Source organism: Perca flavescens, chromosome 8, assembly GCF_004354835.1.
Source record: "Perca flavescens isolate YP-PL-M2 chromosome 8, PFLA_1.0, whole genome shotgun sequence".
In the NCBI taxonomy this organism is placed as follows: domain Eukaryota; kingdom Metazoa; phylum Chordata; class Actinopteri; order Perciformes; family Percidae; genus Perca; species Perca flavescens.
Window position 1 is genome coordinate 7,357,215 of NC_041338.1, and position 26,536 is coordinate 7,383,750.

The window sequence follows — 26,536 nt, forward strand, 5'->3', positions numbered from 1 at the left end:
CCCAGTCCTTACCGCAGCACGGGCCGCAGGTCGGAATTGAACATGCAGCCTTTTGCTGCATGCCATTCACCCTCTCTCTCCCCTTACCTGTCTTTAGCTCTCCTGTCAATAAAGGCCTAAAAATGCCCCAAAATAATATGGATTAAAACATTAAGTTACCTGGGATTTTTGTGTGTGTGTGTGTGTGTGTGTGTGTGTGTGTGTATCCTGTTCTGCCACTTTAGATAGGAGCAGCACAGTGGCTGCTCTGGCACATCACTACGGAGGGACGTACCTGAGTGTTGATGCTGAGGTTACAGAGGTGCTGATAAATGGCACTTCACCTGTTAGCCTGACCGCAAGACAACTCTATGACTGTGCTGCTGCTGCTGCTGCTGCTGCTGCCTCTGCTGCTGCTGCTGCTTCGGCTGCTGCTGCTGCTGCTGATGATGAGGCTGGTAAGAATAATATACTGTGCATGCAGTGCAACTCTAAATGTGCTTTTAATGGACATTAATATACAGTATGTACATCTGATTTCAGCTCAGACCATAGAACCAGGACCTGCAACACATCTTGAAGCCTCTGATCCAGCTGCACATTCAGCTCAAACTTCAGATGATACTGTGCAAGTTCTTGCCAAACCCAGTGAGGACAGCAGCAGTAAACATGACTCCAAGGCTACTGAGGAGACTGAAAACACACCCTTTGCATTTTGCCTGGTACGTTTCCTCAAATCCTCTAGCCTTCTGGTGTGTTTTAATGTTGTGTTGGAATGGTTAACCATTTTAGTCCAGGTTTGGGAATTAGAAAATAACTTTTGTATACCTTTTTATGCTCTATACATTGAACATGAACCTACTGGATACATCTTTATCTTTGCAAGCACCATATCTCTTAAATATATATCTTATCTCTCTAACATGAGTATCTAAAATTGTAAATACCATGTAATAATTTAATATGATAAACCAAATCCTTTGGTGTGGTTTCACTTCAGGGAGGAGATGTGAACACACTCTGCAATCTCTTGCCTGAACAGCTACTGGTTGATATCCTGGCAGAAAGATTTCAGGTAAGTTAACACACTGTTTTTCCTATATTTATGCAGTTTATTGTAGTAGTATATGTAATAAACACAATGTTTATTACATGGTTTCAAAATAAATAGTTAACTGCTAGGGCACAATGTCACAGGACACAAACACCTACTGTAAGACAACTAGATTGAAATGCTACATGCATACATCAAAATAGCTCCCAGCAGGGTTCAAAATTTTCTTTTTGTCCTCCAGCCAAATATCTAATGAATGGTCAAATTTTACAAGCTACTCAATATATTACTATTGTTTTTTGGGCTGGTGAGTGAAGCAAATCTACCAGCCACTTTAGAGTATTTGGCTGTTAGATGGTGCTAATTTTGAACCCTGGCTCCCTGCTATTTGTACTTATAAACTGGCAAATATCATGTGTGTATTACGTTTAATAATGGTTTTAATTTAATTAAAAGAGGCAGAGTTTCTTAAGTTTAACTTCTGTGTCTTCTCATGTTTGTTCTCTTTGTCTCGTCATTGGCATTGCTGTTGGTGCTGCCGTCGTGCTAACAGAGGAGCGATTGTCACCGCGGCATAGTGATTGATGGTCTGGAGTCTGTGTACACTCAGTCAGAAGCCAGCACACTGCAAGTTGTTCTCAAGGCTCTTAATAACCGCAAACACATCTATGTAGTCAACTTGTCTGACTCCTACGCGGCCTTGAAAGCACGGGAGAGCGCACAGAGAGAAACTGAGGGTAAACACACACATACAGACATTCTTATACAGAGGACAGAACTCATCACATTGATTGGGTTATTATTTCTATTCAGTAAGGTTTATGGCATTGTACAGTATGTAAAAACTGTCTGTGTGTCCTTCAGAGGCTCTGCAGAAAGAGAGAGCTGACAGAGAGGAGCAGTGGCTCCAGGAGCTGGATGACGACGAGTATAACGCTCTCCCAGAGGAGGCGATAGAGCGTATAGTCCATCGAGACAGAGAGAAGCGCAGGCAGCAGAAACGCAGGTACTGACTGGAAGATGGCCAGACACTTTGAATCCAAGACGGATTCACCACACTCTCTTAACTGGACAAACTTGTTTTGGCTTGATGAATGTCACCTGTTCATGTTATTTTAATTAATTTCATATTTAAAGATCAAATGTATTCAGACATTATTATTCTTAAGTCAAACAATTGTATCTATGTATGCATGGCTGTTACCAACTGTGCATTTCGTTTGTGCCTAATAGAAAATTCAAAACACAATTCTCTTCTTCACTACTTCACCACTGTTTATATGAGTAGTTCTTGCACGAGGCCCACTGTCTAATTCAAGCAAAGAGACAGCAAAATTGTTATGGAGGCATAATCTATATAGGAATCTATATGTGAAGACATGATAGAATAAATATCCCATTGGACTGAATGTCTGCATACCTGGATCAAATTGTCATTTGAGTCTGGAGCCTCGTTTTGGAGTTTTGTTCACAAATACTAATTAAACTGTTCAGGCCCTAACAATAATATACGTAGCTTCCACCATCTGGTAAAATATACTATCTAGTGGGAATATTTTCAAACATTTAAAAAAATAAATAACGTGTGGCTGTGTGTGCGCGCCTGTTTTTGTAAGGGAGCTTGAGCGCAAAGCAAAAGAGCTGGAAGAAAAGAGGCAAGAGGAGGAGATGAAAAGGTTGAGAGAAGAAGGAAAGAAGAATACTAAAGACATGTCGAAGAAGAAGAACTTGCTGGTGCGAAAGCAGGTATTCCATAATAACACTCCTGTATGAACAAAATCATACGTGTACCAAAATATATGCAAGCTCCCATAAGCACACCTACTTAGTCTACCCATCGGTGATCGTAAAACTAATTTGTTTCCTTTCCTCTCCAGTCAACAGATGCATTGAATGGGCGGAGGATTTCTTCCTCTAACAACACTAAAAAAACTCAAGTGGATGCAAGAGAGCAGAATCTTTTAAATGAAGGTATAAGCCACTGCAAAGAATCCCACTTTTGTTTAGAGTGCTCATATTGTGCTTTTTGACTTTTCCCCTTTTCTTTATTGTTTTAAATATCTTTGTATGCCCATTATAGGTTTAAAAAGTGAAAAAGCCCAAAGTCCACCCCAAAGGGACTTACCATCTTCCAGAGAAAACACTGTTCACAAACTGCTCCAAACAGCTCTATTGTAGTCCAGCCTTTACTTCCGTGACGAACGTGCGTCACTTTGTAACACACGTTTTAATGCTCGCCTAGCTGCTAGCATGGCACTCCCTCATACTCTGCAACTGACAAGCTAGCAGTACTTACTGCACTTGTGCGACTCCCAACAAAGATGGTACAGAAGTGAGATGTCTCACTGTAGCTAAAATAGAGAGCTCAACACAGGGTGAAAAGAGGAGCTGCAGCAATGTGCAGTACAAAAAATATATGGTGTTTTCTGAAATTTAAACCACATAAACCTATTCTGGTACAACCTCGAAATACAATTATGAACCTGAAAATGAGTATAATATGAGCACTTTAATGCTGGACACTTTTACACAAATAATTTTTCAATGTCTTGGCGCCAGGAAATGTGAATGATATGCAGTGAATAATGGTATATAGACTGTAATCTCACTGGTTTAGTTGCTGACATATGGTCCTCTTTGCTACGACAGTGCATCATATCAAAGAGGCTGATAATTTACAAACACAGACAGAAGAAACCAAAGCAGAGTCTCCTCAACCCACAGACAAGCTGGAGAAAGAAAAGGTAGGTTTACTGCTAAGCAAAGGCAATGACACATTCAACCCAACACTACAAATTAACTGTATCACATTATTATGAAATATTATGGTAACTCTTTAGATTATTTTCCACAACGCACAGTGTAATTTTTCCCAATTTACAGTTGAATTGTGCACCAGTACCGTATGTACAGATACTTTTAGCTACAAGAGAAGAAATTAGGGCATTACGGCGTAACAATGAGGGAACTTCAAAATCATTTATATTGTAGGTATTTTTTAATTAACTGGTTCCTTGTCTAATATTATGGCCTATTATGGTCTATGGCCTACTGAGAAATATCAGACATTTAGGTGGAACTTAAAGATAATTATTCTGTAAGTATGTTTAACTACTGCTGGGTAGAGTATGACCTACTGAGCAGCACAACTGGACTTTTTGGGGGAGTAATGAGTTCTGTAGCACTTTATGAATCTCCTGTGAATTATTTCAAAATTGCCACATACTACTGGATGCACTGACATAACACTAAGAGAATAGGCTAATTACGTTGTTCCTTTTTGTTTGTTTGTTACTAGTCTATATTAATGATGTTTCATTTATGGGATAGTCCTGGTGCTGCTGGGGGTTCCGCCGTATGTCCCTTACCTTTCACTTTCTTTGTGTTGGCATTCTAAACTCTGGTCGATTCGGGAAACATCCTCCGAGCTAGAACCGACAATCAAATTATATTTATCTTTTTTTTTTTGAGTAAAATTCTCATCACACACTCAATCGCCATTTTAATTTCAGAGCTCGCCTTCCTACGTACATGTTCCACCAAAAGAAGTTCCTTCCCAAGGCTATTTTGCAGAGGCACCGTTGCTGTGACCGGCATCTCCCATCCAGGAATGTTGAATTAGCCAGACCTTACTGGACAGCTCTGTGGAGATCGGTCTGGCTTCTCCACACATACATTTGGGGATAGGAGAAAAAAACACTGTGGGTTGTTTGCATATCTTTAAACCAATCACAATTGTCTCGCTAAGCTACGGATGCAGCGGCGGTGGTTCTGCTAAATAGTCTCGGAAACTTGCTTTGGTGGAACTAGGGGTGCACCGAACCCAGATTTTTGGGGTTCTGCCGAATACCGAACCCACTGGTTAAGATTCTGCCGAACACCGAATCAAACCGAACCCTACTCCCATTCTTAACACAGTAAACACATTAATGAAGTAAACAACGTCCACAAAAATAAAAAAGAATAGGCAACATTATGCCTGGCACACAAGTGGGAAAAACTATTTTTGACAAGGCCTATGTTTACCCTATCTCAAGATCCAACCAATATCCTAAATATTAGCCTTTTAGATTTATAATCCCATAAAGTAGGCTACCCCCACGCTCTATTCACATCGTAGGAAAGTACATCGCTATCGCCAGATGAGTGACAATTTTGTTGTGCAAATTTTCGCTAACCAGTGTATGATGAAGGCATGTTGGGTGGGTGAAATTAGAAAGCTAACGAGCAGCAGCCGGCTGTTCGGTCGCTCCGCTCCCACTGTAGGGAGACTCATTTACCGAGAGAACAGCTGACAGCCCAGGAGAGGCACTGTCTGGTTAACACAAGTTTTTAGCTGTGGTTGTCCTTCCTTTGCCGTACCTGAAGTTGCTGTCTGTAGCTAGATTCTTCCATGCACAACTTGTATTCTTTTGGATGTTTCATACGCAAATGTGTTAACAGCGGCGATGTTGTGTATTGTCTTGCGTCCTTGCCACCACGAGACAAATCGGCATTGCAAATTGAACATGTAGCTCAACTTGAATCGCCTTCTTTTGACTGAAAGTATTGCCAAACAACACTTTTTCTGCTCACATGTTCCATTTTCACTTTCTCACAGCCTGCTGCTGTTGCTATGTTGCTACTGCATTCCGTCTAGCTCCAACTACGTCATTACGTCGACCACGTAACTCTACAAAGAGTAGTGAAGTAACAAGATAGTTCAGTCCAAGATGGTGGAGCTGCAGCTCTGTCATGGGTGCGTTTGTTTGCAATGGAACGTTCTATTGAGTTTCACCTCTTGTTACTTCTATACTCTTTGGCAAGAGCAGAAACTCAACACAACGTTCACCTCTTTTTTTCGAGTTTCGCCTCTCGTTACTTCTCTTTGGTACCGTTCGGTTCGGTGGAAAAAAATTCTAACGCTCGGCAGTACCCGAACTCCGTCAAAAAGCTCAAAGTTCTGCCCGAATTCCGAACCAAACTCTGGGTTCGGTGCATCCCTAGGTGGAACACTTTTGCACCCCTAAAAAGAAAATGCCACATGAAATATAAACTAACTTTCCTATCTTCAAGAGGTCCTGGCAGTTAAAGGCCATAAAAGCCCAAAAAATTATCTTTAAAAAAAAAAAAAGTTACCTGTTCACACAAGGCAGTAACGTGAGTTATCTGGATACATTCTTTTTTTTAAAGATTTTTTTGGTGCGATTTTAGCCCTTTAATTCCACAGGACAGATGAAGAAATGGAAGGGGAGAGAGAGGGGGAATGACATGCAGGTCGGAGTCTCATTTACTCTCAGTTAGAGAGTAAATGCCATAAAGATATTCTTTGTAAATCTTTACAATCATTCCCCGAAATGATTTGCATGATCCAAATTTTCCTAAAACTTTCCATTTTTACTTAGAGCTTCTAAGTTTGTTGTTGTTTCCCAAAGTGAAGGGATTTTGAGAACAGCAACAACCAGAGAGCGGAAGGTGAGGGACATCCGCTGTGTGAGCCATGGGACGGATGTCAGGCTGCAAATGGCATTTTTCCGATGGACAAATCAACTTTGTTTAAGACCTGTCAGGAACAAACTCTCACAAGATCTGGCAACACAGATAAGCTAACGTCAACTAACGTTCGCAAACGCCCTAGTCTATATCCACGACTTTCCACTTCCGGGATTGTCCCGTTGCTGCTGGAAATTCCGCCGTGTGTCCTTTTTTTCGACCAGCTTTCTGTTACTGTTAATGCTTCCTTTGTGTTGGAATTTTAAACTCCGGTGGATTTATGAGGAATATGGTTAACTGCTCCTCAGATCTATGCAGGGTAAATCCAGACAGCTAGCTAGACAATCTGTCCAATCTGAGTTTTCTGTTGAACGACTAAAACAACTTTTGAATGTACACATTCCATCAAAACAAGTTCCTTCCCAAGGCTATTTTCCAGCGGCACCCGGGCTCCGTGCTGCGCTTAGCACCGCCCATAACGATTGTGATTGGTTTAAAGAAATGCCAATAAACCAGAGCATGTTTTTCTCCTATCCCGGAATACTGTGTGGACTAGCCAGACCCTACCCTGCAGCTCAGCGATGTGGAGGAAGGTCTGGCTAAGCGAGACTACAAATGCCCTGACAAAACTCATTTTTGTAATGCTAAACATGGCTTTTAGCTGTGGAAAATATTAATAAATTATGCAAAAATAACTTTTCCCTCTATCCACACAGCATTCACTACACTTTCAAACGAGTCCACGCCCATTTAGGAGACAAGAAATGTGTACCATTTCATACATGGATGTATAATAATAACGGTACACATACCATTGATATAGATAGATAGAAACATGATTGATCCCCAAGGGGAAATTCAAGAAGTCAAAGTGTGTAAGCGCTATCTTTATCCATAGAGAATCTTTGGTTTAACATGCAATGGCACTAAAACATCTTATCGTATGTAAAAGAGTGACACAGTCAACACCACACAGCAATGTACCCCATCATATTATCAAATGAGTATGTCACTACTGAGCTGACCTATCCTGGAAACCAGACTAATCTGCGAGCTAATGCTTCATTTGCTCTGCATTTGAAAATTAGTCTGGCAATGCCAGGCTACACCAACACTGATCTTCTGCCACGCAAAAAATGCAATAGATACTGCTAAATGCTGATGGCCTATGTGTAATACCCTTGCTGTTTCTCCTATCCACCATATGCAGTCCATTGTGGATGAGCTGCAGTCTCAGTTCAGTGTGTATGAGCAGAGCCAGGACCAGGTGGAGCACATCCTGCAAAACTGGGACCGAGCCCAGGGCTTGTTGCTTGTCCCGCTTCCCATTGAAGAAGCCCCAGTCGTGTCAGAGGATGCCACAACAGAGAAGGTGTGGTTTGCTGACTTTCAGTTGTGTTTTCTCTATATGTACCGTTTATTTTTATTTATTTTTTCGATGGAAAAATCCTTGTCCCTAGAGTCAGAGCGTAAGCAACACTGCATTTTTCTTTTGTAGAAGCTGCTGCACCTGTTGCCTAGTTAGGTTTGAGTTCTCCTTGTTGCTTCCATGTTGCAGACTGGACGGGGCGGAGTCACATGACTTTACATGTGGTTGTATGTTTTTAAGGGGAAAATACATGAATACACACAGTGGGAAAAAGTACTAACAGGATTAAAAATACAAAATAACCGACATGGGACAATAGGTCTGGGTATCATTCAAAAACATTCAATACTGGTACCAATGACTGTAAACGATAAGTAAATGACTTTTTTCTGGGGTGCAATTAAAATGTATCAAATAATGTGTTTTTCTTTCATAAAAGGAATACAGAAGAATTTACAAGCAAAGGGATTTCATTTATTTGAATAGAACAAGTAGCCTAAACTATGTTTTTGATTATTTATGCTTCAAACTGTATTTATTTAATAATTATGTAATAACTTATACTTTAAATTGTACATAGTTCAAGGTTCATTCATTGTCATTGTCCAACAAATTTCCCACTAAATCCAGACAGACCTTTGTGAAAGACCAGTGATACATTTTTTACAACACGTGTTATAAATACAAAACGTTATGAAGTTTTCTATTTTAAAATACATTTTCTACTTTCTAGTGGTGTAACAGACCACTCCCATGGTTCGGCATGCATGCGAAATGTAAAATACATATAGTTTTACTGTCGCTGTGAAACCGCCTAACTTTACACATGATCAGAGTAAAAACTGCGAGGTAGGGCGCAGAGCACAGAGACAAACTATGGCGCAGGTATACGTCATTGCTTTTGGTTTAAGTTGCAGTTTGAAAAATCAGTGGCTACGAGGTCAGAGATGAAATAATATGAGCTTTAAACGCAGCACTTGGCAGCAATTCCGAGCGGGGCGCGACGCCAAGGGCAACGCTTCCTCTGTCTCTCGCAGCAGGCTCGCTGCAACATAATATAATGACGAACCGAGAGCGGCCGCTCTGAGACGCGCTGTATGTGCTAGTAAAAAACAGAAAGACAACCATGTAAAACTAAATTTAGAGAAGTTCATGGGAGCTACTGGCTGCCACATCTGCAAGTATGAAAATACTCTGACGTTAGGTTATTTGCACATGTCCTCCTAAATACATTCTACAGTTGGCACACATCTATTTTTAGTCGCAAATGCAAGTGAAACAGTCGCACTGTAGAGGTCTGTGTCTGAAACTTGATTCTGCATCACAGGGATGAGGTTATTAAACAAGGAAACCAGGCGACCCAGATATTGGAGAAAAAACATGGCTCATACCCCAGAGGGTTAAAGTCATGGACTGAGTATTCTTACGATACATTTTGGGGTAACACTTTAAGTCATACTAAGCTATTTTAGTGGTATTGTTGCATGTTTGTATACCCAGAGTGAAGTTTAAATGTGTAAAAGGTATACCTTTCCTAATGTGCATATGTACCGTCTTACACCATACTTGCTAATTGTACTCAGCAAGAAGAAATTTGAAAACCTTTAGTATTAAGCTGCCCTCATTACACTTGCATGAAAGACTAACATAGACAAAGAACGCCGCAGTATTACTACAGCTAACATTTGGAACACAACAACTTAATATATCATTACCCCGTCTGCACAGTCCCCCGTTGGCAGGAAGACCAAGAAATCCAACAGCAAGATCATGTCTCCCATGCCCAGCCAGATTGCAGCACCAGCTGAATCAGACAAGGGTGGAGGCAAGGTGTCTCCACAGGACAATCCACAGGACTTCATCCCTCACATTGTGCTGAATGTAACAGGGAAAGACTATCCAAGTGCCACAGAGCTGCTCAAAGGCAGCACCCTGCCTCCACTGGTCGAGGTTTGGCAGATTTTTCTGTTTCTGTTTACTGTATATATCTTCCCAAAATGTAGCCTGTTTTTTCCTTAGTTTATCACCATTGAATAATTAGTTTGCTTCCTTTGGTCTTGTTAGGTGTTGGACGATTTGGGATTGGGACCCAGCGGCCCACGCATTCCTCCTTCCACCAGCTTTTCTGTGGTTCCTTTTCCCAAAAACAGGGAGCAATCTAACAGTCAACTCACCTGTAACTGTTTCACCTTCCTGGTCCCCTCATTGCTGAGTGACCAGGGTGAGAAGAAGAAAAATGTATGGAAAAATGTGCAAGCATTAGTTGCTAAGGTAATGGTAATTTCCCACCACAATAATATACACTAAAACACACAAGTGCGAAAGTATCAATGTGGAAGTGGCAATCTTGTCTAAGAATGTTCAAAGAAGGTGAAGTCTGCACAACAGCTTAATGCTCCGGAATAATACTTAAATAGTGCAAATAAGGCACACAACAATTGTAAAGTGAAACAGTGAGGTCATTATTTTGTCATCTTAGTTGTCCAATCTGAAGTTGTACTAGTATTAGTACATCTATGTTCAAATAATATTTCAATGTATGTTTATTTTTCACATATCACATGACCTCTGATCATGTGATGTGATGAAAACAGATAAGGGTCATGGGTCACTGCAATCAAATGCACCTCAAATGCCAAAACGTTGTGTGCCTTATTTGCCCTATTAAAATACTTTTCCGGACCATTAAGCTGTTGTGCGGACTTCACCTTCTTTGAACATTCACTTTTTTGTCCTGCACCAGCAACTACATGGACGTGCACAAGATTGTCTTTTTTTAATTTTGTTAAAGAAGCCACACTTTTTTGTATAGCAAGATGCAGCAGGATTTACAGGAAATGTGATCTTAATTAGAAAAATAATCAGTGCTAAGAATAGCCTAGCGGCAGCAAATTTAATTTGCAGCCAGGGGGGTCTAGGCACTCTCCGCTGACTTGCGAGCTGGAAAAACCAAACTTTAGTCAGGCCAATGACATCGTATATAGAGTCGGTGGGCGGGCTTTTGGCTGCTGCTGCTGGGAACAGCGGTCTTCTGGAAGACACGGAGTTAAGCTTTTCTTTGAGAAAAGAACAAAGAACGGCACTGAAGTCATTCTTAAAAAAGGAAGATGTGTTCGGAGTTTTGCCGACCGGATACGGCAAAAGTTTAATCTATCAACTAGCTTTGCTACCGTCTTCGTTGCTCTGCCTGGTTGTAGCGCTATCCAATTGCGTGCAGAGGGAATTTGAAAGACAACCGTTTATCCCGCCCCTCAGATTGAGCCTTGTCAATGGTGAGTTCCCAGACCCAACATCTTGATGTGGGTCTGGCTTGTCAGGCTATGCTAAGAATTCACCTGCTATGAAATACGAGCTACCACTCATCTCTATCATGGTCACGCACGTTTATGATGCCAAATTACAACAATCAATAAATCAAAAGTACAAATTGATGTACAAGATGTCATCATTAAAGATTCAGAACAGTGTTTGTGTGCACACACTACAGGACAAGGCAGCAGCAACACTTTCCAAAAGCCACGCCAAGGAGAGCATTAGGGAGAGTGCACTAACAAAGGAGAAGGAGAAAAAGGGCAGAGAGAGTCAGAAGAGCAAGAGACAAACTTCAGACAAGACAAAAGCAAAGGTTTCGGAACAGCCATCCTCCCCTCCTCTACGTATTTCCTCCACATCTGAACCAGACCGACATCAAGGAAACTCAGAGCTGAAACGCAACCAGAGGCAAGGAACAACACACACACACAATAAGGACATATTGTGTTTGTTTTTTTAATCTTTTTTGTTGTTGCTTTTACTAAATCTGTGTGTGTGTGTGTGTGTGTGTGTGTGTGTGTGTGTGTGTGTGTGTGTGTGTGTGTGTGTGTGTGTGTGTGTGTATGTCTAGCCTGACAACATTTCGCTGGATTGTACCAGCCAATGGTGAGGTGATTCTGAAGATTTGGTTCTACTCAGCCTCCCCAGGGAAGTTTGAACAGACCTTCAACTTTGAGCTATTGGGGACCCAGAGACACTACCAGCTCTTCTGCAAAGGAATTTGCACCTATCCCTCCATCTGCAAAGACTACATGTCAGTCAGCATTGTTTAATAACGTAATGCGGTTATATAAATGGTAAAGAAAGGGGAAGGCAGAGGAAAAGAGGGGTTATCCCAGATAACAATATAAGAAATAGAAGACTTTTAGGCAACACTTGTCTTTATGTAGGTGTCTTTTACTCAAATGAGTGAGAATAGCTGTGAGAGTTATTTACCCAGCTTTAGGGTCAAGCGTTTCATCATATCACAGAGACACGTTGTCCCTGAAGTCTGAATAGTACAGAGAACAGAGATGTTTTAAACTTTACACATATCCAGTGGCATGCATGAGTCACTCTGAGTCCAGAGTTTACGTAATTAATAAGAAATAGTCAATACATCAATGTGTCTTAGGGCCCTATTTTAACGATCTTAAACGCAAGTATCAAACGCGAAAGGCAAGTACTTTGTGGGCGAATCTCGGGCGCTGTTGCTATTATACCGACAGGATAAATGACTCTTGCGCCCGACGCAAATCTAAAATGGGTTGGTCTGAAGTAGCTAGGTGTGATTTGGGCGTAACGTGCAATAAACCAATCAGAGCGTCATCTCACATTCCCTTTAAGAGCAGGCGCGCTTGTTCCATGGCGGACTGCTATTATGACGGCGGATTTGCCTGGCGCACGCCAGCGGGAGCTGTCCGGGATGTGGCAAAGTAATAAAGGCCCGTCTTGACCGGGTGCCGATGTTTCTGCGGCCTCTCGGGCGCATCTCAACAGTCTGGAGAGGATTGCTGCAGCCATGGAGCGTGGGCCTCCAAACACACCACCTGCTCCTGTTGTGCCCCTTCCTCCTCCCCCCACTCCTTTTCCTTCCACCCGCTCCACCAGGAGAGCATTGCCGCTCCCGGACCAGATCCCGCCGGAGTGTCCAATCCCGCCGTAGTTCAACATCACGTCTCCTTAAGTCCTAAAATATTTCCTCATTTATGTCATCAACCTCATCCATGATTAATGGAAATGTTGTGTAAAACAAAACAAGCCACAAAGAATGCTGTGACTTTTTGAGGACTGTACTGTAAAGTGCCTCCTGATCTATCCAAACATCTGAAGCTCATTTTCAGTAATATTTTTCCTTGTAATTATGTATGGTTTGCGAAAATGGGAACTGCTGCGTCCGTTTAGACGAGAGAAGCATGCCCCGCAAATACATTCCCTAATTTACCGACGTGCGTCTGTGGAGGGAAAAGTCCGCTGTGCGTCGGTTGCAAAATAGGAATGATACATGCGTCGGCCCTTAGACTGCTACTATCTTGGACAGTACACAATAATTAAATGAGCATTAAGACAAAAATCCAAGGCACTGGTAAAATGCCTTTACATTTGGCACATTCTAACTAGAATAATATTTTAAAAAAAACATCACTTCAATGCATTTCGGCGAAAGTTACTGGTGACGACTGCTACATACTTCCTGAAGAAGGCTGGACGCCAAAACGCGTTGAAGTGAGTTCGTTTTTTAAATTATCTTATTCTAGTAAGAATGTGCCAGATGTAATAAAGCCATTTTACCTTGTTTCTCATTTTCACATAGACTAGTTCCAAGAAGCTCGCCAGTTAATAATGCTGCCTTCCATTTACCTCTCTCCATTATGATCTCATTGTCCTCTTTTTCTTTCTTTTAAAAATAGAAAAATAATAATAATATTTATTTATTTATTATAAATAATAAATAATAGAAAAATAAATAATAAAAACACATTGACATAATTTTTGACTGCAAGAATGGATGACTAAATGTGATTTTGATTGGACCTAAAGTTACCATCTATGTTTTCCCTAGGACTCTTTTTGCCCACAGTAAGAAGGTACCACAAATGGAAGAAGGGCTCCATAAGGTTTACATGATCAAACCTGGGTACTTTGAGTTTGGACCATTACTCTGTGGCAAGACCAGAGACAGGTGAGAGAGAGGCAAAGGGATTGCTGTTTGATGGTTTAGTGTGTTTGTATCAGTATTTGCCTTTATATGCAGATTCACATGTTGGGCGATATGGAGAAAATAAAATATCACAATATTCTTGACCAAATACCTCAATGTCGATATTTTAACGATATTGAGTTAAATATTCACACAATGAGATTTTAGATAAATATTTACCAATAATGTGGATATAATGACTAAGTCGGTAAAGGCAAATAACATAAATGCGAGAACAGTCTGGTAAGTTCAGAAAATGACCTCACTTTACTGTGCTGCAGCCTTTAAAACCAGAAAAACAGACAACACTTATGCCATATTACAATATTACGATATCCAAAATCTAAGACGATATTTAGTCTCATATATCATTATTGATATAATATGAATGTATTGCCCAGCCCTCATTCACATATGTTGCTGTGTTTGTGTAGATACAAGGAAAATAGGTACCCCGAGAACATGGAGAGACTAGTTATTCATAACAATTCTGAACTGGAGGCTGAGGTCCAGTTCAGTTTCCAGCATGATAGCCAAGCCACCACATATCTGCTGGAACCCCCAACCATGACTCTCAAACCTGACCAGAAACAGGTACCGTACAGGTCTTACCTCTCATTCATATAACTGATAATGCTAGATAAAAATAGCACAGGGAAATACCAGATTGAGAATATGTTGGTTTCCATTATTGTAATACAGATAACTATTATAATAGTATTGGTACATGTTAATATTCTTCCGTCCTGCTGCCAGGAGTTGGCAGTGTGGGCCTACCCAACCAAACTGGGCCAGATGAAGGACAGCATTGTGTGCTCTATCAGGGACAATCCCGAGCTTGTCATCATCAACGTCTCCTGCTGGGGCGTTCGGCCAGAGCTGGAGCTGGAAAGCAAGCATTTGCGCTTTGACAGGACTTTGCTGCACAGGTACCAAAATATATATGTATAATATACTAATTCAGAAAAGACAAAGAGTATTTTTCCACAATAGCTTGACAAGTAATTTCCACAAAACACAGTGAACCCTTTCCAAAGAGAGAAGCAGCATGATAAAGTCAAAATACTAAGCATTAATTACAGCGATACCAGCAATTATTTTCTAATTCTTGTATAAACTACACTGTCTATCCCTCTGTCCTTTTCCCGGTCAATCTATTTTCTTCCATCCTTCTTTTTAGGCAGGAGAGTCGTAGTGTGACGCTGCATAACAGGACAGCTCTGCCGGTTTCTTGGAGGCTACAGGGTGTGGAGGAGTTGGGTGATGAGTTCAGTTTGCTACAGGATGAGGGCATTATCTCACCAAACTCCTCTTTTCCCCTGAGCTTGCACTTCAGGTCCAGGAGGCCACTGAACGTTAAGAAGATCTTACGTCTGGAGGTGGAGTAAAACTATAGAAGTACAGTAGTATGAACTTGAACTAAGCTCAGTATGTAGGTGTTTGTTTGTTTACAGTATGTACTGTGTGTTTTGTTTCAGGTATCCGATTTGGAGAAGATTCTGGGCATCGTACACACAGAAAACATACAGGTCACAGCTGAAGCCTATGACATAGCTCTGGACATCACACCAGGTACAAACTGGTAGAGCTTACAATCATTTCATGTAAAGGTCAAAGTAAATGTGCGCCTCGTCTAATTTCCAAGCCGTTTAATTCTATTAAAGCACATGTAGTCCATACTGAGATTTTAATCCAGAAGAGTGACTGAATCACAGCCCTGATGTCAAAATAATTGAAATGATATACTATACGCTTGTTTCTGTGGCAGATGGCTGTCTGGACTTTGGAACCATTAAAGTATTTGAAGAGGCCAAACTGTCTCTGAAGCTGAAAAACCAAGGGAAATATGAAATAGCTTACAAGTAAGTTGGAATTGCTACTTTTAGACTAAAGAGTGCACCATAATATTAAAGTATCAGTTTGAGTTGTGCTTTGTACATCACTGTAAGTCAATTTTGACTCACCATGAAACTAATAAAGTTGTTTAATTGAATTTTTTTGTTTTCACAAGGTTTATATGTCAGCGGACCGACCCAACCCAGCCAAACCTAGAATCCATTTTCACGGTGTCCCCCCAGAGTGGTACTTTATTGCCCCACGATAAACTCACAACAGTGCAAATCCTCTGCAGACCAAATACAGAAGTCCTAATTATAGAGCAACCTGTCCTTCCTTGCCAGGTCAGAGCCATAAAATGCTCTTAATTATTACAGAGGGGGAGGTTCAAATATATATTAAAATCATAGTGGAATGGAAAAGGATTTTGTAACCTTAGCTTTGCCTGTCTCTGGCTAAAGGAAACAGTTTAGAATGCACTCCAGTGAAGAATAACATTTTCTCCTTCTGCAGGTGATTGAACCCAACATTAGGAATGGAGGAGAACCCATAGCCATCCTAGCCATCAAGGTTTCAGTCATGGCTGTCTTCTCCAGGTTAAGGCTTGGTTCATTTTGTCTCTTTTGTGTAAATTTTTATCAGTAATTAAGAAGGATTATTACAATTAATTCCGATTTAGATTGTGTCATACCCCTAAACTTTATTTTTAGATTCTGTTCATTATTTTTCTTTGTGTTTGTACCATTTCACATTATAGTCAGTATATATTTTGCTTTACAGATTTTTTTCAGAGTGCATTTGTAAGGAGGCTGTTCTGAGTGTCAGCAAATAAAACAAATTGTGAATTGCTGTGTGGTCCTTTAGGTACAAAATCACACCTGCATGTGACATCGACTTCGGACCACTGGTCTATGGCTCCAAGAAAAGCCAGAGCTTCACTATAGAGAACAATGGACTCTTTGACAGCCGTTTTATTATTTGCCGCATGATCACTGACCCTGCGCCGCCAGGGTAGGAGAACAGAACACACCACACACACACACACACACACACACAAGGGCTAACACTTTTTTCAAAACCTAGGTTGAAATGGTCATTAAAAAAATGCATGCTTTAAAATGGCAAATTAAATGTCAAAGAGATTTAAAACTAGCAGCTCAAGGAAGTTGTTGTTGGCTTGGTGATAAGATAGTGTACACGCAGAACCATTTTTGCTGCCATATGTGAGAAATCCCATATTACTTTAAAATGTAATACACCTTACAAATGAAGTTCCATTGGAGCATCCTTGTGTTGCCATCCCTGCCAATGTTTTATTGCCTTGACTAGAGGGAATGTGCGGCCTTTATGGTGAAGTCCTGTGATGTGAAAGCAAAAACAATACAATTTGGAAATAATATAGTCTAAAATTGCCAATGTATATCACTTCATTATATGTAATTCCTATTAAGTTGTGAGCAAGACTAGAGCCACTAGTGTGATTGTGTTGGCTTTACAGTAAACAGTATCGGCAGGCACAAACAACTTGCAGTACCTTACTGAAAAGGAACGGGTAATAAAACCTAATGTGGCTTGTGTGGGCTCTCACTGGGTCCAATATCATTTTAAAGATAAAACATCTCTCTGGTACTCTCCTTTAAATTGCTCATTACATACAGTATTATAATTTAACAAATAACATTGTGTGCATGAATTACAATGAAGAACTAAAACATATTAGTTTTTGCTCTCAGCCATTATGTTTCACGGTTAGGTTGTAGTGCTTAGACTGTTTTAACACGTGATGAAATGTACAATGTATTGCATTAAGAAATGTTAACATGCGTTGTGGACCTGGATGGATTCCAACATTTACTTATCTGATCAGCTATGATGCCAACGCAACTTATTGTCCACCTGTAAACTGTGAACTGTCACAGGTGGACATTGCTGCTTGAAATGATGAGGAGGGGAAGGTCTTAAAACTGTCATAGTCCTTCTCTAATATCAATTTGCTTAAAGGGGTGATAGAATGATTATATAGAGTATTTCACACTGTTCCTTATGGTCTCCTAATGGGGTATGTAACATTGGTTGGGCTGAAAATGGCCTGGTTGATATTTTATTGGCCCTTATGCATCCCTGTGTTTTGGCCCTATTTGTAACAAGAGCTTTTCTTCCAAATATGGTATGCTCGTGAATATTTAGATGAGCTGATTGGTTGAGCGAATTGCCATACGCAGACATTAGAGATGCGCGCTGATTGGTTGAGCGAATCCCCAATACACACATTAGAGAAGCGACAGAATCTCATATTCCAGACACTGCAATGTTTCATTACCAAATTCACTTCTGAGACTTTTTTATGTGAGAAATCAACTATATAAAGCTCAAATATGGGCCGTTTTACGAAAATTGATGGCTAATTGCAAATATGGTAAGACTGTGTGTCGGACTTCAGCGGCGGTGCTGAATAGCTAAATGGCGTGTTGTGTGAGAGTGAGAGCGCGGTCAGCGAGCTTGTTACACCAGCAATCTCTTACCACATGTTACACACAATGTCACGCCACTTAGCTATACAACATATACCTAAATGTCTTATAAAGCTAACAACGGTGTCCGATATCAAGTTAATTAATATTTGTGAAGTTTAGGTAGGTGTTTCGTTAGCTGCAACTATCACTTCAATCCTATCTATGTGTAGCTACAAATCACGGATAGTTAGCTTCATTTTTGGTCGTAATTCGAGTATATTTACAGTTTGAATTTCGTCACGCCACTTACACAACATCTAACTAAATGTCTTATAAAGCTAACAACGGTGTCCGATTTCAAGTTAATGAATATTTGTGAACTGTAAGGGTTTCGTTAGCTGCGACTGTACCTTCAATCCTATGTGTACAGATTGCGGCTAGTTAGCTTCATTTTTGGTCGTAATTCGAGTATATTTACAGTTTGAATTTCGTCATGCCACTTATACAACATCTAACTAAATGATTTATAAAGCTAACAACGGTTTCCGATTTCAAGTTAATGAATTTTTTCCAGAGGAATTCTAAGAGGAGGCTAGCTAGCTCCATCCAGCCGCAGTCTCTATCACATCCAGCCGCAGGCTCTATCAATGAGACTCGCGGACAAGAGGCGTGTATTTCACCGATCGTTTGTTTAAATAACTCAACACATTATAATTACACACATTATAAGATTAACTGGAACCTGTGGCAAGAGATTGCTGGCGTAACTAGCTCGCTGACCGCGCTCTCACTCACACACACCTGGCTTTAGGAAGAGGGGAACTGCAGGCCCTGGAGCTCTGTCAGAGCACCAGAGTTCAGTAGTCCGTTAGCCCACAAAATGGTGACTTTGCGCGGGTATGAAGTGCCGTGGGTTGCCAGCCGTAACGGAGCTCACAGCAGGCCGGGGTCTGTGAAGGAAGACAGGCCGGGCGGCGAGGCAGTAACCCAGGCAGCACTGGCCGCTGAAGTCCGGACAAAATTTGCAATTAGACATACATTTTTGTAAAACGGCCCATATTTGAGCTTTACATAGTTGATTTCTCGCATAAAAAAGTTTCAGAAGTGAATTTTGTAATGGAATAGCAGAGATCTGCGTGACCTAGATTCAGAAGACTACCTGATCTCAGGTCAATTGTGTAGCCTATGTAAATGTTGAGGCATGACCATTCTCTTAATACACCCACGGCTGTGACAAAGGTTCCGGATTTTGAGATGCTTACGTAAGCGACTAGCTTTGTTGAGATTCGCCCGTTTTCAGCAGCAGTTTCAAAATATGAGATTTTCATAGTAAAGGCGTGTCAATGGGATTTTGAGCTCATATGTATGTCCTATTTACCCACTGAACTGTCGTTATTCAACTATGGTTTTGCATTCGATCACCCCTTTAAAGATGTTGAAAATTAATTGTTGTTTGTGTGCCTTTGTACTGGTCTCAGGGGTCCAGGGAGTAAGATTCTTCAAGAGAGCCATTCAGAGAGACCCACTGGTGCCAGTAGCAAAGCGAGACGCGAGACCTTATTAAAAGACATGAATATTACACAGGTGAGAGACTGCTGCTAGTGCAGATGACAACAATGACGGTGCCTATTCATTTAAGGTTTTGTATTGTTTGGACAGTCCTCTCCATGTTTTCTAAGAATGTAGGAGAGCTCATTAAAGAAGCCCTGGTCTATATCCACGACCTTCTACTTCAGGGAATGCAAAACCCCACAAAATGATAACACATTCAGAAGAAGTTCTGTGAGATGTTGATTAGTTAGCCGCTAACATCAGGAAGTCACTTCAGCAACTGTAGAAAGTAGTTTTCCCCAGTATTCCCATCTGTAACTCTCCAATCTTCCCATGTTTCTCTCTCCAGAATCGCCTCACCATGGGGCTGTTCTCAGTGTCTCCCTGCACAGGGTGCTTGCAGCCAGGGTCTCAGCAGGTAGTTACAGTGGACTGTGTCGCTGAACAGCTGGGCAACTGGAACCAGGGTTTGCTCATTGACATCAGTGACCGTGACCCCTCAGACCAGCCTGATGGCATACCGTACAGGCTGCTGGCTGAAGTCTGTAAGCCAGGTGAGAGCTGTGCAACGCTATTTTGTCTTCTTTGAATAATAAACCTGAAGAAAGTTGCCACTTGTTTCCAAATGGCTCAATTCTCCTGAGATCACTAAGATAGGCACAAACTATTACCATTCAGAAGAAAACTTACTGCTGTTTCTATTTCTGTGCTATATCAGAATCTAAAAACTCATGTCATCTAGGTTATCTTATCTTTCATCAGAAGGTTTTCACTTAAAACTTAGTCGTTTTATGCTTCTGCATCGAATCAATGGCGTACCCCCGCAGACCCCTCTGCGTCTATGCCGGACCCTATGCCGGAGCCTGACGTGCACCTCTCGAAAAAAGTAACTACACGTCGCAGCAACGCACGTCGCTCGGCCGTAGCTTAGTAGCATTCCATTTTCCCCGACTCATTTCCTGGTTCTCCTTCTCCATAAACAACATGAAATCAAGGAGAGGGTTAACTTTCCCTGCTACAGATTTACCACCGTGGTCAGAAAACACAGGGGAGACACTTTGTTTCTCTCACTATGACTCTAGAGTCGGTACTCGCTCCGAAGCTAATCGCCATCACTCTCTCACTTCACACACCAGCGCACAAGTTATAAACATCAGGCCACTTACGTAGGCTACGGCGAAAGCTCTGCGCGGAGCCTCCGCAGAACCATAAAACAGCCTTAAGGATCACAAACGCATTGTCATTGTAAACATTTAGAGGGTCAGCAGTACATCAATCACCTTTGACTAATACTGTATTTGACTCTCTTCTCTTTTTTTTTTTTTTTTTTTTTGTTTCCCAGGTATAGTGTTAGACATGGCTTCTGTCTTTGAGGAACACCATCTGTGCCACAACAGTAGTCAGCTGTCCTCTGAGCAGTTTTGCAATGCTGAAGGCATTTACGTCCGGGATGAGAACAAGTTTATTTTCAACAAAGTCCTGGTCAGGCGAACTGCCCAGGCGCGCTTCAAACTCTCCAACAACAGCAAAGTGCCCTGTGTGCTCAGCTTGGCCATCAAATCTTTTGCCACTAAGGTAAGGCATGTATAAATGCGTACAGGAGTATAACTGATTGTGGCAGATGGTTGTTAGCATGTCAAAACATATACTGTATTTCCTTACAGATGTCCCGTAGCGCAGGCAGCACTGGAGTTTTTGATTTGGCTGCTACAACCCTGAGCATTCCTAGCCAGTCACACATGTTCGCTGTGGTCACCTTCACACCCCAGACGATGCAGCAGTACAGTGCTATATTTGAGGTCACAATGGATGTTACCAGCAGGTACATGATTTTGTGACTGTGTGTGTTTGCTACTTCAGTGTTCTCTCTGCTGTTTGTTTGTTTGCCCATTTATTTCTACAACTACTGTGAGTGTGGTAAGATAAAAATGATCACCTCTTAATATGCCTTGCTGGCCACTGCCAACCTACTGTTTTCTCTGTCCGATCCAGAATGACACCCACATGCAAGAGCAAGGTGCTGGAGTTTGACCTAGTGGGAGAGGGCACTCTGCCCAGTGTGTGTGTGGTGCGTCCAGCTCTGAGGAACAGCAGAGGAAGCCCAATGCTGCAGTTCAGACAAGTATTGGCAGGGCGCAGGCATACCCGGCCCGTGGTGCTGCTAAATGATGGAAATGTTCCAGCTAAGGTCGGAGGAGACATATTCCTTTGTCCTCTTATTTTATTATAGATTTAACATTTCTTTTAGCGGCATTCCATATTTTCTTACTTTAGCTATTAGACAACTAAAATCTGGACTTTGTCAATAAAGGTTGCTTTGCGGCTCTGTGTGTCATGCAGGTCCAGATGGACATGCTGGATAAACATGGAGTGTTCTCCCTCAAAGCTGCTCCTGGCAACACTTGCAGCTCGATCCACTCCACACAGATTGAGGGCACCACTAGCGCAGGTACAACCCCCAGAGGTTCCAGTGCCACTAAGTATTCAGACCCTTTACTTAAGTAAAAGTACTAATACCACACTGTAAAAGTACTCTGTTACAAGTAAAAGTCCTGCATTGAAAATGTTACTTAAGTAAAAGTATGTAAGTAACATCAGGAAAAGTAGTATTAAAGTTTTAAAGGTAAAAGTGCTCAATGCAGAAAAATCCTCCCATTTTAGAAACTGGAAACCATCAAACAGATCTGTCAATCAAGTAAGTGTTTAATCGGCTAATCATTTCAGCTCTTCTTAAAGGCTTATAGGTATTGTTGGGTAGTTTAAATTATAATAAAACATTGTATTTTATAAACCATGTGTGTTTTCTGTTCAAAAATATTCATTTGTAAAGTAACTAGTAACTAAAGCTGTCAGGTGAATGTAGTGGAATAAAAAGTACAATGTTTCTCTCTGAAATGGAGTAGAAGTAAAAAGTGGCATGAAAAGAGAAGACTCGAGTAAAGTACAAGTACCTCAAATTTGTACTTAGTTACATTCCACCACTGACAACCTCAACCTGTAAAACTCCCCACCACTTAAATAATTAGTAGTTAGCAATTCACACAATGGAATTTATGCTAGACACACAAATCTGAAGGTGCTTATGAATAATAATAATAATAATAATAATAAACCTATTATTTTATTTGTAAAGCACCTTGCATACAGAGAGTGTAGCTCAAAGTGCTTTACAATAAAGTGAGAGACCACAAAACAAACAGATTCACATTAAAACAATAACATCAATTAAATCCAGCCCGAATCAAACAAGAATTTTGCAATTGAAAACAACACATTTATGGAGAAAAATCACATTTACAAATGAATCCAGAAACGTGTTTCTGTTTTCACTGAAATACAGTATACTGGGATACTGTTATTTTGCACAAAAACTCAGTCTTTTTCTGAGCTCAACATAGGATTATTTCCTATGCTAGAGCCGGCCATTGCCATGTTTCTCATTGGTGACACTTTTCCTTCTTCCACAGAGCGTCAGTTGGTGCACACAGCCACCCTGAGGCTGAATGTTAACCAGCAGGTGGAGTTTGAGGTCAGCTTCTGCTCTGACAAACCCCTGAGTGTCAAGGCCAAGATGTCACTGCAGGTGGAGGACAACCACTACAGCAACACCGTGATACAAGTGGCCGGGGAAGCTTACCAGGGAATTGTCTCTCTTGACAACATCCCCAGTCCGTCACAGATAATAGATCAGGAAGATAATGAGGGAGGTAAGAGAAGAAAGGAGGGCAGGAGACAAATCATGTGATGGGAATGAAAAGGGCAAGGTGTAAATATGGCTGAGCAATATATTATATTGACATCGATACATAAGGCTAGATGTCTTATTACATTTTCAATATCGTGATATGACATGTAAGTGTTGTCTTTTTTGCTGGTTTTAAAGTCTGCGTTACAGTAAAGTGAAATCATTTTCTGATCTTACCAGACTGTTCTAGCTGCTCTATTATTTGCCTTTACCCACTTAGTCATTGTATCCACATTACTGATGATTATTTATCACAATTCTCATTGTGAAAGCACCAATAGTCAGCCCTACAATATTGCCGCAGTATAGACAGATGTATTTAGTCAAAAATATTGTCATATTTGATTTTCTAGGTGTAATGTTCTCGGTGTAAAGTAGGTTTATTAATTAGCCAGAGTAGCAGGCACTCCCTGATTGTGTCATTGGTGGAAGAAGTATTAAGTAACATGAAAATGTTACTTAAGTAAAGGTATGTAAATATCATCAGGAAAATGTACTCAATGCAGAAAATTCCTCACATTTTAGAGACTGTAAACGATCAAAACAGTTCTGTCAGTCAACAATCAAAAGTGTTTAATCGGCCAATCATTTCAGCTGTACTTGTTGTTGGGTAGTTTAACCCTTGTGTTGTCCTCCCGTAGACCATGCAACTTTCTGTTTTTCTGAGTCAAAATTTAAAATGAAAACTTTTTTTTCAATGTTTTGGTCATCTTTTTTCGACCCCTTTGTTGCTTTTCCCTCCAATGTTTTTGTCACTTTATTCAACGTTTTTGTCACTTTTCACAATGTTTTTGAAGCTTTTTCCTGGTTGAAAGACACCCACATTTCTGATATAGAAACCTTTTTGAAAATGGGTCAAATTTGACCCGAGGACAACAGGAGGGTTAATTTATAATAACACACTGTAGAAACTAAATATGTTTTGTGTGCAAAAATCTTAATTTGGAAAGTAACTATTAACTAAAGATGTCAGATTAATTTAGTGGAGTAAAAAGTACAATATTTCCCTCTGAAGTGTAGTGAAGTAGAAGTAGAAAGTGGCATGAAAAGAAAAAAAGTAAAAGTAAAGTACAAGTACCTCAAATTTGTACTAAAGTACAGTACTTGAGTAAATGTACTTAGTTACATTCCACCACTGAATTGTGCATATAGAAATGCTGTGTCATAATTTATTAATATGGAAGCTTGTTTCTTATCTCGGATTTTTCTACAAAGCCTATTTCTTTCTTGCAGGTAATTATGAACTGCTGAATTTCGCTGACTGCCATGTTGATTGTCCCTACCAAGAGAGTTTCACCATGACCAACCACAGCAGCAGCCAGGCAGTGAGGTTTGAGTGGCCTCCTGTCGGACCCCATGTCTTCTTTTCACCCCAGGTAAAGCAGAACTAAATGGCTGTAGAACAGGGGTGGGTTTAAACAACTTTTTAATGACGTTTAATGAATCCAGTTACACACTGGCTGCGTGGCGTGTATTTGTTGCGTTTCTGTTGCGTTTCAGCTGCGTGGCATTTTCTTTGTCTTTACACACCAGAAAGGTGTCTGACCCGGTGCTGCTGCTGCTAGTCTTGTCTCGACACATGTATGTTTCCCATTGATAAAATGAAATACCATGTTAAACATGTTATATATACTGATTTGATTACAGCAAAGACAACGTCGGCAGTATTGACGTTAAAATAGGCTACAGAATATTTCGTTCTGTATCGACAGGTGCAGTATTAGAAAATTGATTTTCTTTTTTAAATTACATTTATATCAAAATCTAGAGACTTTCAAACATCAACATGTCATTTATTAATATGTATTTGTGTCTAAATGGCATATAAATATCTTTTTGTATTCTATTTTGCCGGGAAACGTTTCCAACACGCTTGCGTGTCGCGCGAAAAATAGGCGTCGGTCCTATTTCTAGCAGGCACGCGTTTTCGGCCGCGCCTGAGACGTGCGTGTCACACAGGCAGTGTGTAAGCTCTAACCTGTTAACATGGGAGCCGAAATATAAACGGACGAGCCACCCAGCTGACACGCTTGCGCGACACATCCAGTGTGTAACCGGCCTTAGGATAATACTTGTCTGCATGTGAACAAAAAAAAACAACTGCTTTTTCTTTCAGGTGGGACACCTTCATGCTGGTTGTTCTAAGGAAGTGACTGTCACCTTTTGCTCCATTCAGCCAGTGACTCTGAACAGACAGCCAATGAGATGCAAGGTTAATAAGGTGGAGTTCCTGCAGCCACTAGAGCAGGTGGCTGACTGGGACGACTGCCAGAGGACGCTGCAGTGGCCGAGTTCTGCCAAGCAGGCTTCAGTAGCGCTACAGCAGCCTGGGAAGAATAAGGTAAACATGTTGACAGTGAAAGAGATGTCAAGTGAAGAGATAGTTACAAGTCCATTATTTAAAGTTAAGCAAACATGTATACGTTTGCCTGCAGCTGATAAAGACAGATCCTGAACCGTGCTGCACTGTGGTTGAGGGCTCCCACAGGGAGTTGGAACTGCGTATCAGCGCAGTTTGTGACTATGTGAAGTTCAGCTGCAACACCAACACCATCCACTTCAAAGACACTCTGCTTTACCAAACCAGGCTCCACCAGTAAGTCAGGCTCTGGGTGTATATGCATTATATGCTGTTTCAACTATACAGATAAATTGTTCAGGCATCCTGAGGGATCAGATTCTAAAGATGATAAAAATACTGATAATCAAAATGATGCTCTGAGCTCACACTAGACCTCGTGTTGCATGTCATCCCATTACACACCATCTAATACTTTATCACAGTGATCACAGTAGTGTTTAGTGAAGCGCTCATAACATATAAAAAAATCCTGAATAAAAAAAAAAGTGTGTGTGTGCAGACTGCAGATAGTGAATCCTGGCACTGTCAAACTGGAATTCTCCTGGCAAGTCCTCATGGATCCAAAGAACAGCGTAATAAACAATGACCAAAGAGGTACTACAGTAATATTATTGTATATCATGCTTGAATATCAGCATTAACTGGTATTGCTGTAGCATTATGTTCCAAGGTTGACCTTTGACATTTTACATTTGAATGCTTTTCAAAACTGGCGGTTAAAAC

General features: G+C 40.9%; 1 protein-coding gene across 1 annotated transcript in view; it reads left to right on the top strand.

Annotated features, from left to right (window-relative positions):
- The window catches only part of hydin (HYDIN axonemal central pair apparatus protein), a 109,125-nt gene that overhangs the window by 66,877 nt on the left and 15,712 nt on the right, over positions 1–26,536 (top strand). Inside the window, exons 40-73 of the mRNA XM_028584433.1 lie at positions 225–373; positions 410–437; positions 523–701; positions 980–1,054; positions 1,587–1,770; positions 1,898–2,039; positions 2,650–2,779; positions 2,911–3,004; positions 3,683–3,777; positions 7,716–7,877; positions 9,603–9,824; positions 9,939–10,145; positions 11,362–11,594; positions 11,758–11,940; positions 13,729–13,848; positions 14,301–14,460; positions 14,623–14,795; positions 15,047–15,245; positions 15,345–15,438; positions 15,635–15,728; positions 15,878–16,046; positions 16,216–16,298; positions 16,567–16,713; positions 19,634–19,739; positions 20,056–20,260; positions 21,049–21,281; positions 21,371–21,528; positions 21,699–21,894; positions 22,047–22,155; positions 23,174–23,413; positions 24,685–24,827; positions 25,568–25,792; positions 25,887–26,047; positions 26,313–26,407. Of these exons, the coding sequence (XP_028440234.1) occupies positions 225–373; positions 410–437; positions 523–701; positions 980–1,054; positions 1,587–1,770; positions 1,898–2,039; positions 2,650–2,779; positions 2,911–3,004; positions 3,683–3,777; positions 7,716–7,877; positions 9,603–9,824; positions 9,939–10,145; positions 11,362–11,594; positions 11,758–11,940; positions 13,729–13,848; positions 14,301–14,460; positions 14,623–14,795; positions 15,047–15,245; positions 15,345–15,438; positions 15,635–15,728; positions 15,878–16,046; positions 16,216–16,298; positions 16,567–16,713; positions 19,634–19,739; positions 20,056–20,260; positions 21,049–21,281; positions 21,371–21,528; positions 21,699–21,894; positions 22,047–22,155; positions 23,174–23,413; positions 24,685–24,827; positions 25,568–25,792; positions 25,887–26,047; positions 26,313–26,407 (5,193 nt within the window). The remainder of the gene's footprint in view (positions 1–224; positions 374–409; positions 438–522; positions 702–979; positions 1,055–1,586; positions 1,771–1,897; positions 2,040–2,649; positions 2,780–2,910; positions 3,005–3,682; positions 3,778–7,715; positions 7,878–9,602; positions 9,825–9,938; positions 10,146–11,361; positions 11,595–11,757; positions 11,941–13,728; positions 13,849–14,300; positions 14,461–14,622; positions 14,796–15,046; positions 15,246–15,344; positions 15,439–15,634; positions 15,729–15,877; positions 16,047–16,215; positions 16,299–16,566; positions 16,714–19,633; positions 19,740–20,055; positions 20,261–21,048; positions 21,282–21,370; positions 21,529–21,698; positions 21,895–22,046; positions 22,156–23,173; positions 23,414–24,684; positions 24,828–25,567; positions 25,793–25,886; positions 26,048–26,312; positions 26,408–26,536) is intronic.